The 12,437-nt window shown below is 37.1% G+C and overlaps 1 protein-coding gene across 5 annotated transcripts in view; it reads left to right on the forward strand.

Annotated features, from left to right (window-relative positions):
• Positions 1-12,437, forward strand: part of FAT1 (FAT atypical cadherin 1) — a 119,636-nt gene that overhangs the window by 76,202 nt on the left and 30,997 nt on the right. For all 5 annotated transcript variants that reach the window (XR_001313312.2, XM_087724490.1, XM_014062249.2 and 2 more), the window contains exons 10-14: positions 1,232-5,296; positions 7,233-7,429; positions 8,343-8,496; positions 9,669-9,902; positions 11,168-11,557. Coding sequence is in view for 4 of the 5 variants with exons in the window: in XM_087724490.1 (XP_087580616.1) it covers positions 1,232-5,296; positions 7,233-7,429; positions 8,343-8,496; positions 9,669-9,902; positions 11,168-11,557 (5,040 nt within the window). In the remaining variant the exon portion in view is untranslated. The remainder of the gene's footprint in view (positions 1-1,231; positions 5,297-7,232; positions 7,430-8,342; positions 8,497-9,668; positions 9,903-11,167; positions 11,558-12,437) is intronic.

The raw sequence follows: 12,437 nt of genomic DNA on the forward strand, positions 1-12,437 counted from the left end.
AATAGTTTAGAAGAAAGGACATTCTTTTGAAATGAAAACTATCTGGTCAGATGTTTGTTTTCCAGCTAGCTCCCTGTCACCCAATCTTTCTCTTCTTTCCTTAAAAATTCTTCTTCCTTATTTATCCAGAGAACATTGTGGGAGGAAATGTTAAAACTTTCTCAACATTGTTTTCTCTGGTCTATTCAGCAACTCTACAGCTAAAGCATGGGGGCAAACATTTTAGGCATATGAAATGAACATTCCTTAAATGCTTGTAATGGCTTAAAGGATTAGAAATGGGGTATTCTAAGAATGGCACTCTGTTTATGACTTTTAGTAATAAAAAAGGATAATATTAACATTCTACCCAAATACATAATTTAAACATACTAATAAAGTCAGTCATTATGAAGTGGTGGATTTAAAATTTGCCTGCTATGTTCTGTAATTAAAGTATTAGGAAAAATATTTGCTGTCTTAATTTCTGGGAATTTCCTAGGCACTGTGAAATGCCAGAGAATTTTCTGCCATTCAGAAAAGCCTGTTTGTTCCTGTTTTTATTCAGCAGTCAGAATGAAACTGCCTTTTCTCAAAGTAACAATTTTAATACAGAGCCTCAAGTCTATACATTTTAATTGGGAGTAATTTAGCTAAAAAATGTTTTAATTAAGCCACTGAAGTGTTTTAAGATTTAAAAATAATGACATAAAAGGACTGCTAATGAACTACTAATTAAGCTTCAATTGAGACTTGATCAAAGGACATTTGATTACAATTTGCAGGCTGGATATTTATGGAGAAATCAGTTTTGAAAATATGACCATAATAATTAACCTCTCTCCTCCCAAAATATTCTAGATTACTATGAACTTAGAAAAGCAGGGTCAGAGAACTCCATCCATCAGCAACCCACTACATTCCTATTATGCACTTTGGGGCACAGGCCTTTCCAATGCTTATAGCCCACTTGATTTCTTCTCCTAACTGCATACAATTTCAGGCACTTGCAGAATTCAGTTCCTTTGCTGGCTACCAGCTGGGAGCTTATTCTCATTCCAGAATAAGGCTCATTCTAAGTTTTTTGTTTTACTTCAGCATAAAATGCTATGGCATTTAAAGGACATTGTGCTTTATATTATTTGAATCTACTAAGTTGGTATTCAGTAAGGAACAGTTGGGAACCTATATATTTATCTAAATATTTTTTTCCAGATTATTAATTTCCTGTCTTTTTCTTTTTCCCAAACAGGAAATATTAGAAATGCTTTCAACATCGACCCAGTCTTGGGTAGTATTACTACTGCAAAAGAATTGGATCTTAGGATTCAGGATGAGTACACTTTGATGGTGAAGGCAACAGATAAAGGGATGCCTCCAATGAATGAAGTCACAGCTGTGCACATTTCTGTCACAATTTCTGACAATGCATTGCCCAAGTTTTCTTCCCAAGAATATTCTGCAGAAATCAGTGAAAACAGCATCATTGGTAGCTCCATCATCATGGTTATTACACATAGCCAGTCATCTGTAGCCTATGAAATAAAAGAGGGCAACATAGGTGATGCCTTCACTATAAACTCACATTCTGGTGTTATCACTTCTCAAAAGGTCCTTGATTTTGAAACCTTGCCTTTTTATAGTCTTATTGTTCAGGGAACTAATATGGCTGGCCAGTCCACTAACACCACTGTACTGGTGCACCTTCGAGATGAGAATGATAATGCACCAACTTTTATGCAATCAGAATACACAGGACTCATCAGTGAATCTGCTTTGATTAACAGTGTGGTTTTAACAGAGAGGAATATGCCATTAGCGATTCGAGCTACAGATGCTGACAAAGAATCAAATGCTTTACTTGTCTATCAGATTGTTGAGCCATCTGCCCACAAATATTTTGCCATTGATTCTAGTACAGGAGCCATTCGTACAGTGATGACCTTAGATTATGAAGAAATCAATATTTTTCATTTCTCTGTGCAAGTATATGATATGGGAATACCACGCTTATCTGCAGAATATGCAGCTAATATTACTATTTCTGTAATTGACATCAATGATTGTCCTCCAGTGTTCTCTAAAGACCTATATGAAGCAACTGTTCTAGTGCCAACATATAAAGGAGTAAAAGTTGTTACAGTAAATGCAAATGATCGGGATTCAGAAGCTTTCTCACAACTCATGTATTCTATCATTGAAGGCAATATTGGAGAAAAATTTTCAATCAATTCCAAGACTGGGTGCATAACAATACAAAATACAACTCAACTAAGAAGCCGTTATGAATTGACAATCAGAGCATCGGATGGCAGGTTTTCAAGCACTACATCTGTCAAAATTAATGTAAAAGAGGCCAAGGCAAATCAGCTGAAATTCACACGTAGTTCTTATAATGCTGTGGTCCAGGAAAATTCCACAGAAGCAAAAACAGTAGCAATCATCACTGCGGTAGGAAATCAAATAAATGAACCTTTGTTCTATCAGATTCTAAATCCAGATAATCGATTTAAAATCAGTTATACTTCTGGAGTCCTTTCAACCACTGGAATACCATTTGACCGTGAGCAACAGGAATCATTTGACATTGTGGTAGAAGTGACTGCAGAACATAATCCATCCATAATTGTACACCTCGTGGTAAAGGTCACTATAGAAGACATAAATGATAATGCCCCTGTCTTTGTCAATCTTCCATATTATGCCACTGTTAAAATAGATACTGAAGTTGGTGAAGTGATTCACTATGTCACTGCTGTAGACAATGATATTGGTAGAAATGGTGAAATACAGTATTATTTCAAGGAACATAGTGACCAATTCCAAGTAGGGAAAACTGGTGAAATCACACTCAAGAAACAATTTGACCCAGACACACTAAACAAAGAGTATCATCTTACTGTGATAGCCCAGGATAAAGGAGAACCAAGTTTATCTGCTGAAGTTATTGTTCCAATCACTGTGGTAAATAAAGCCATGCCAATATTTGAAAAAACTTTCTACAGTGCAGAAATACCAGAAAATATCCTGCTACATAGTCCAGTGGTTCATGTGCAAGCATATAGCCCAGAGGGGCTGAAAGTCTTTTACAGCATCACAGATGGTGATCCTTTTGATCAATTCAATATCAACTTCAACACTGGCGTTCTCAATGTTATTGCTCCCTTAGATTTTGAGGCCCATCCTGCTTACAAATTGAGGATCCGGGCAACTGATTCATTGACAGGGGCCCATGCTGAAGTGTTTGTGGATATAATAATTGAAGACATCAATGATAATCCTCCTGTCTTTACAGAGCAAATATATGCTGCCACAATTTCTGAGGCATCTATAATTGGAACATCTGTTGTACATGTCAGGGCAACTGATGCTGATTCTGGATTAAACAAAAAGATTTCTTACCACTTGGTAGGCAACATTAGCAAGAACAATGATTATTTTGTTATAGATAGTACGGGGCTCATTCTGACAGCAAGGAGTTTGGATTTTGAACAAGCTCAGCAACACACATTGTTGGTAAGAGCAATAGACAGTGGAATGCCTCCACTGAACAGTGACATCATTGTAACTGTTGACATAACAGACTTGAATGATAATCCACCAGTGTTTAACCAGCTGCTTTATAAATCTAATATTAGTGAATTGGCTCCCCATGGGCACTTTGTAACATGTGTAAAAGCCTCAGATCCAGACAGTTCAGATGCAGAAAAGCTTGAATATTCCATATTAACAGGGAATGATAACATGCATTTTATTATCCATAGCAAGACCGGGGTCATCACTCTTTCAAACATACATAGACAGACTCTGAAACCAAATTATCATCTCAATATATCTGTCTCTGATGGAGTCTTCAGAAGTTCAGCTCAGGTTGACATAAATGTAATCGGAGCCAATTTGCATAGTCCTGTGTTCAGTCAGAATGAATATGAGGTAGAATTAGCTGAAAATACTCCATTGCATACCCTGGTGACCGAAGTCAAAGCTACAGACAAAGATACTGGCAGCTATGGATCTGTAACATACCATATTATGAATGATTTTGCAAAAGACAGATTTTATACTAATGAGAGGGGGCAATTATTTACCTTGGAAATACTTGATCGTGAAACTCAAGCTGAAAAGGTCATCTATATTAGGTTCATGGCTAAGGATGCTGGGGGGAAAGTGGCATTTTGCAGCATCAATGTCATACTTACTGATGTTAATGATAATGCTCCTCTGTTCCGAGCAACTGAGTATGAAGTCAGTATTGGATCTGATGTTCCAAGAGGTACCTCTATCATCAAAGTCTTGGCTTCCGATGCTGATGAAGGTTCCAATGCAGATATCACGTACACAATTGAAGCAGATTCTGAACATGTTGAGGAGAATTTAGAAATTGATCATTTGACTGGAGTAATAACTACAAAAGAAAGCTTAATTGGGCTAGAAAATCAGTTTCTTACGTTTTTTGTTAGAGCAATGGATGGTGGATCCCCACAAAAGGATTCCAGCGTCCCCCTATATGTTAGAATACTCTCTCCTGAAACACGTTTGCCAAAATTTTCAGAACCCTTTTATTCTTACATTCTTTCTGAAGATATTCCTATTGGGACTGAAATTGATACTATACGAGCAGAGCACACCCATACCTTATTATACAGTCTTGTTAAAGGATATACACCTGAAAGAAATAAAGATGATTATTTTGTGATAGACAAACATAATGGAAGGCTAAAAGTTGAAAAAAGTCTGGATCATGAGGTAACCAAATGGTACCAGTTCTCAGTGCTTGCATATTTTATGAAGGAAAATTATAAAGTTGTCTCTTCTGTAGACATAAGTATTCAAATCAAAGATACAAATGATAATGCACCAATCTTTGAAGCCAATCCTTATGAAGCATACTTAGTAGAAAATATGCCAGCCGGATCAAAAGTCATACGAGTAAAAGCCATGGACCAGGATTCGGGGAACAACGGACAAATTACTTACAAGCTAGAACCAACCCAGGATACTGAAATCCTAGAGTCTTTTGGTATAAATTCGGAAACTGGCTGGATTACCACTCTAAGAGAGCTTGACCAGGAAAAACGGGGCAAATACCAAATTATTGTGGTGGCATCTGACCGTGCTGAAAAAATACAGCTGTCGTCTACCACTATTGTGGAAGTTTATGTAGCTGATGTGAATGACAGCCCTCCTCAGTTCACTGCAGAGATTTATAAAGGAACAGTCAGTGAAGATGATCCAGTTGGAGGAGTAGTTGCTATAATAAGCACCACTGATGCTGATTCAGAATATTCTAATCGACAAGTCAACTATTTTATTACCGGTAAATATTTAAAAATATATATAGACAGCTTTAGCTTTATATGTTTTGTATGGCATAGCTTTAATCTTAAATAGACTTCCTTCTTTTATTTATGATATTCACTGTCATGGAGGGAAGAAGATTTATTGTTCCATAAACTGTTTTGTGGCAATGGTCTTGAAATATAAGGTTAAACCCATGTGCTATTCTGATGTAAGAAATATGGAATATTTAATTAATGTGACGTACCTATATTATTCCTATCCTGTTGTCATTAAGTCATTGCACTTAATGTTTCTTCATCCATGCCTATAATATTAGTTGGTTCTAGCCAGTAGAAAAATGTACCGTATGTTAAAATTATAAGGAAGTTAAGATTTTAATATGAGTAAGCTGTGGAGAAGATTGAGATTGTCTTGGCAACGTTTCAACGAGGTCTCACTCGCCATCTTGAGGCTGGGTTTTGGGCCTGAAGATGGCGAGAGAAACCTTGCCAAAACGTTGCCAAGACAATCTCAATCTTACACGGGAAAAGACCCAAATCCATCAAGACCAGCATACTTACACCCATGAAAATCTACGAAAACAAATACACACACACATACACACCTATTATGGAACAATTATTTGTATTGATTATAAGAGTTCCATTACTAAAAAAAATAGCAATATAGCTGTCAAATAAATATTTACAATTTGGAATGTGTCTAGTATGCATTTAGCAATGTTGATATTTTTTCCCATCCAAAATTATTGCCAGTTGAGTACATTACAAAGAAGGGATTCAAAGCAGGCAATAGTTGAACCTTTAAAGTCTGTAACAATGTTTGAGTAGTGATATCTTACAAGTCTGCATATTTGTTTGCCCTGCTTATTTAGCAATATGTAAATAACCCTTGATTTTATGGATTTTTTTAAAAAAAATTCAAAAAGTTCTGTTAGGCAATTAATGCAACATAAAACAACATTAAAAACAGTAAGATAGAAAAGACTGGACTGCCTGGAGAAATAGAAGGCACGTTGTTATATCAAATAATGCATAACATTAGGTTATGCAGGAAAACTTTCATACTCCTACTACTCTACAGTAGTGTTTTTCAAAAGTGGCTGGGAATTCTAGGAGTTGAAGTTCATTTATATTAAAGTTTCCACATTTGAAAAACATGAAAGCTATGGATACTGTTTTTAACAGAGGTAACAGTGTTTGCATGCAAAACATGCTGAACCAGAATATAATTCTTATTGAAGCAGCATTGCATGTTTTCTCAAATATGCTGCTACAGCTTTTATTTTAAATTTGATACAGGCATACTCTAAATGTAACTATTTAAACTATTAAAAATTTAAACTATTGATTTCCATGTATTGTACATATATCGGTTCACTGACAAAACCACGAAGCCCTTATCCGCGCCGACATAATCGCGGAGGGCAAATCCACGCCTTCCAAAGCACTAAGGAAAAAGGCGACCCTAGCACGCCGACATAAGCGTGGAGGGCAAATCCACACCTTCCGAAGCACTCAGCACTCAGCACCCTAACCCTAAACCTAACCCAAACCTAACCCTAAACCAAACCCCTAAACTTAATCCTAACCCTTACCTTAATTTAAATCGGCTTTCTGCCGCCACGCTGTTTTAAAGCGCCCTTCTGTCGCCACGGTGATGACGTCGCGGCTTTAGCGACGCGGTTTTGTCGCCGCTATTTTGACGAGCGTGGTTTTGTCGGGCCACGCATATATCTGCATATTGCCAATTTGTCTATATAAAATATTGCACATTTTAGTAGCACTAGATCCTTCCATGCTACGTGTAGCATGTTGGGGAGCAAGAGATGTCCAGCATTTTCAGTCTTGGGCGAGTACTTCAGCATCTCCCCATGTTTAGAATTTTTAAGTCTTGGCTATATTCATTCTTTTCTCATGGCATAAACATATATTCTCTTGTTAATTATTTAGGAGGTGATCCATTGGAACAGTTTGCTGTAGAAAATATACAGAATGAATGGAAAGTTTATGTCAAAAAGCAATTGGACAGAGAAGAAAAAGATAACTACTTCCTAAATATCACAGCTACTGATGGGATGTTTGCTGCTAATGCAGTGGTAGAAGTGAAAGTCCTTGATTCAAACGACAATAGCCCAGTTTGCGAAAAGGTATTGGTTTGGATTTTTTACATAGATGTTTATTTCTAGCTTGAAAACATCCTGCAATCTAGATAACAAGAATGCTAATGTTCAATCTGAATAATTATTTGGGGCAGAGAAAATTATCAAGTCCCAGAAACATTTTTAGTCATTGTATCTGCTAATCCTAATTTATATTAATAACTTTTAGGAAGTTAATATGATATTCAGGAAACTATTAAAAGACCTGTTTATTATTACAAGTTTTTATCACAGAGTGATGGCTGAGCCCTTTTGGGTTAAAGTGGGATGGGGTTTAGTTTTATCTATTTGGCATCAGGCTGTTTACAGGTTTATTTAAGCTTTTAATTGTAAACTATTCAGAATATTGCAACACATGCATAGTACACAGAAAGGAGTAAGGATGTATTATTTTTTTTAAAATACCATATTTTGAAACTACAAAGCTTGCTGTTGTTTTCTACAGCAATCTTTCCAAGCTGGTGCTGGAAAAAGCGTTGAAACTTTCTATAATTCTTGACAGTCTTTAATATTATTTGAATATTATAGGACTTATAGAAAAGGGCCAGATGAAGGAAAGCTGAAAAGTTTTAGTATAGATATGGCTATTTTTTTAATGTGGAAACCGTTCGTTAGCGGTTATTATCCAATCTCCAAGTCAGGTAGTAACATAGGACTTGGGGCTGAAAGGGGCAGTGTTAGGATGTTCCCCTTTTTATTTTTTCAATTTTGTGGGGACTGGCGAATCACAAGAACAGTGTGGAATTCTAGAAAGTAGACATGTAAGAGTAACTTTTGAATATTTTTATATTTTGTTCTCTCACATTTTCAAATCTAGTAACACCTGATCTTAATAATGCTATGTCTATGGTCCACACACTTAATGTATTTTTACTCACAATTATCTTACAAATGCTTTTAGGTCTGGTATACAGATACTGTTCCAGAAGATTCTCCTCCAGGCAAATTCATCATGCAAGTCATGGCCACAGATGCAGATATTCGTTCCAATGCAGAAATAACTTATTCATTATCTGGTGCTGGAGCAGAAGAATTCAGACTCAATCCAGACACAGGTAGGATTTAGAGGTTATAAAGTTTTGTTGAAATTGTTCATAGGTGTTTGCATAGTTGGTTTTCTTCTGATTTAGGCAAGAGAAGGACACTATGAACAAGCTCCTCATTAGTTTGGTAGGGCAACAGTTACTGAGCATGATTCTTCTACCAATTTGTAGCCACCAAAGACTGTCTAATGTTGACGCTCTAGGAATGGAACAATGAGTTTTGGAATCACTAATACTTATCTGTTCTCCCAAATAGCTTTAGTTTGAGTCTCACAATTACATTTGTAAGACTACTATAGCTGAAATCATGAATATAAAATCTACCTAGCAGAAAAGCCAAACATAGCAAACATATATTTGCTCCCCTTGCCAACAATTAAGTGCTTTAAGGTGTTGCTGAATGTTCACATTCCCATGCCCCACCTTAAGAGATCTTGCAATCTCAATACTAATGGGCTTACTCTGTAATTAGTCAGTTTAAGATTGTATTTTGATTAGTTTAACATGAATAGTTTATATCATTTTATATTTCTGAATTATTTTATAGTTTTATTAAACTTGTATGCCGCCCTATTCCCAAGGGGACTCGGGGCGGCTAATTTTAGCTCTTGGTGTTTTAAATTATTTTTCTTCCAAAATTATGGTTGGTTGGATATATTTGATTTGCAAGCTGTAATGTATTCATTATTTATTATGCTGATCCAGATATAAATTAGAGGAGGGAAATACTTATTTTTGTATAAAGGAAGAAGTGTTGCTATGTTGTAAAATCAATCTACTTATCCAAAGGAAATCCTTTACCAAACTTTTAGTCTATCTTTTAATCAGGCACATGGATGGAGATACACTTGCATTTTCAAACAAAAGCTTATGACAAAGATTTTATCAGGGCCTTAAGTAATTCTTAGCTGGTTAACAATTAAAAGCAAAGAGCAGATAAATGGATAGGTTTTTCAATGGATGAAAGTAAAAAGTACAGTTCTGCAAAGATTTTGTTGGTCTTTCTGCTTCTTAAAAGTTTAAAATGTTTTGACAATTAGTAAGCAATGAGAACCAATTTGTGAATGGTTCTAAACTATTTTGTATAGTCATAACTACATGTCATTTTGAAGAGATTCAGAGGATCTCTTTAATCTGGTTCTATCAAATTATAAATGCATACGGTTCCTTTATTTTCATTGTAGGTGAACTGAAAACATTAGCAACACTTGATCGTGAGCAAAAATCCATATATTCCCTTATGGTGAAGGCTTCAGACGCCGGAGGAAGATTTTGCCAGTCTAATATTATTCTGAATATAGAAGATACGAATGATAACCGTCCAGAGTTTACAGCAGAAACCTATTCCATCACAGTGTTTGAAAACACTGAATTGAACACTTTGCTGACAAGAGTTCATGCTACTGATGCAGATGCAGGTATGAGTTATAGAATATGTATTTCTAAAACAAACTTCTACTATTTACGCATTTGTTTGTTAATTATATTTCATAAGTCTTACTTTTTATAATACAATCCCTGACGGGTAGATGAGGCTGAGCATAATCTTATCACAATTCACAGGTCCTGTTCAGGGATTGGTATTAGCTACTGCTCAGTGGTGGGTTCCGGATCCCATTGCAACTGCTACGGTTGCAACGGGGCCCGGCGTCCTCAACATGAATGCATGTGGCCCGCATGCACATGCGCACGACACGCGCATGCATCTTACCTTCCCAGCGATGCCTTCGCAAGCCTCCAAGGCGCTCCAGCTGCTCAGCGGAGCGTCACGCAGGCGCTGTACGAACCATGCATGGAAGCGCCAAAGGCTTTAAAAACAGGTAAGGAGCGCAGGTGGGCAGGTCCAAGTACCAAGTGCTCCGGGCAGGCTCCGGTACACCCGTACTGGGGCATAGCGCCTGCAACCCACCACTGCTACTGCTTCCAGCTGGCAGCCAGTGCCTATATAATTGTGAAGTTTTTCTTACTTTAGATCAGGGATGTCAAACTCAAGGCCTGGTGACAGGATCTGGCCCACAGGGTACTTAGACCTGGTCCATGGGTCCACCCTGGAAACAGTGAAGGATCAGGCCGCGGTGCTTGTGCCAGTGAAAATGGACTCCCGAGCTCTGTTTTTCCTGGCAGAGCACTTGGGCTTCCACAGACACGCTGGCAAAGCACTTGGGCCCCTGACACGAGTGATGTTGAACTGGCCATGCCCACCCTGGCCACATCTATTCTGGGCCTCATAGGTCAAATACAACCCTGATGAAGCCCTCAAAGAAATCAAGTTTGACACCCCTACTCTAGATCAAGCTATGTTACCTAGAATCTTCTGGGCTATGGAAAAAGCCCAGAAGTGCTTTTTTTAGTGCTTAGAAGACAAAAGGTATAATCATTACAAGAATATAAGTATAGGTTTTGTGGTTATGGATAATAGCATATAATTTAACTAGAGGCATGGGTAGTCCATTTAAACTAAATTCTGTGTATCAATATGCATATATTGAACTTATGCATGCATTTTGAAAAAAATAGGGTAAGTTGTGTAAACATTTGTACTGTTTGTCATTTGACACTAGCAGAGAGCTATATGGTAAAATTTGAAAGTGACAATTTTGTCATTATTTTCTGCATTAATCAAAGAGATTCATTTGAATATACTGTTTAGAAACTTAATTTGCTATTTCTTTTTTAATTGTAGGTTTAAATCAGAAGATTCATTATTCTCTGCTAACACATGCAGATGGGCAGTTTTCTATAGACGAATTCTCTGGAATTCTTAAGTTAGAAAAGCCCTTAGACCGTGAGTTACAAGCAGTATATCATTTAATATTGAAAGCTGAAGATGACGGATCACCAAGGAAGCTGTCTTCTACTGCTACACTGGTGGTTTCTGTTCTGGATATAAATGACAATCCTCCTGTCTTTGAATATAAAGAATACAGTGCAACTATCTCAGAAGATGCAATAGTTGGAATGGAAATTCTTCAGGTCTATGCTGCTAGTCGGGATATTGAAGCCAATGCTGAAATCACCTATTCCATAGTGAGTGGAAATGAGCATGGAAGATTCAGTATTGATTCAAAAACAGGTACTTATTCATATAACTATTAATAAATAAAGAAAAATTACTAGCATTCAGATTGCATAAGGTAAAGGTTCCCCTTGCACATATGTGCTAGTCATTCCTGACTCTAGGGGGCGGTGTTCATCTCCGTTTTAAAGCCGAAGAGCCAGCGTTGTCCAAAGACATCTCTGTCATGTGGCCGACATGACTAAATGCTGAAGGCTCATGGAACGCTATTGCCTTCCCACCAAGGGGACCCCTATTTTTCTACTTGCATTTTTACATGCTTTTGAGCTGCTAGGTTGGCAGAAGCTGGAACAAGTAACAGTAACTCACTCCATTACACGGCACTAGGGATTCGAACTGCCAACTTTTTGATCTATAAGCTCAGCATCTTAGCCACTGAGTCACCCCATCCCTTTTACAACATTGCATAATGGGCTGCATATATGTGTGCATTTTAAACATTCGTATAATGTGTTGTGTTAACACAATATCATATTTTATTTGACGAGATAGAAAAATTAAGGGTAAAAGTCTTGGACAAATTATCGGGCTTAAATTGTTTGCTTTTTTAAATGCTTTTTTTCTGACATCCTCTCAAAATAATGGTTCAGTTTTATGTGATGCAGTGCTGTCACATTCCCTTTCAAAATAATGCAGGTCCAGAATCATCTAATTTAGTAGGGGTGGGAATGACACACACTCACTTTATTGGTCAGGTAAGTTATATTATTTCAATGATTTTCAATCATAGGCTGGTTATGTACGATTGACTTAGAAGTGGACCAGTTTGGCCGAATAGGTAGTAACTCGACCAGACACGTTGCTGTACCAATTCTATCCTTGGCGGTGCCATCTTGATTTTCTGTTCTGCACATTTTTTCGTTGAAAAAATGTATTT

This window comes from Thamnophis sirtalis, unplaced genomic scaffold, assembly GCF_051295495.1.
Source record: "Thamnophis sirtalis isolate CommonGarterSnake01/CBP01778 unplaced genomic scaffold, rThaSir2_p1.2 scaffold_10, whole genome shotgun sequence".
NCBI classification, from domain to species: Eukaryota; Metazoa; Chordata; class Lepidosauria; order Squamata; family Natricidae; genus Thamnophis; species Thamnophis sirtalis.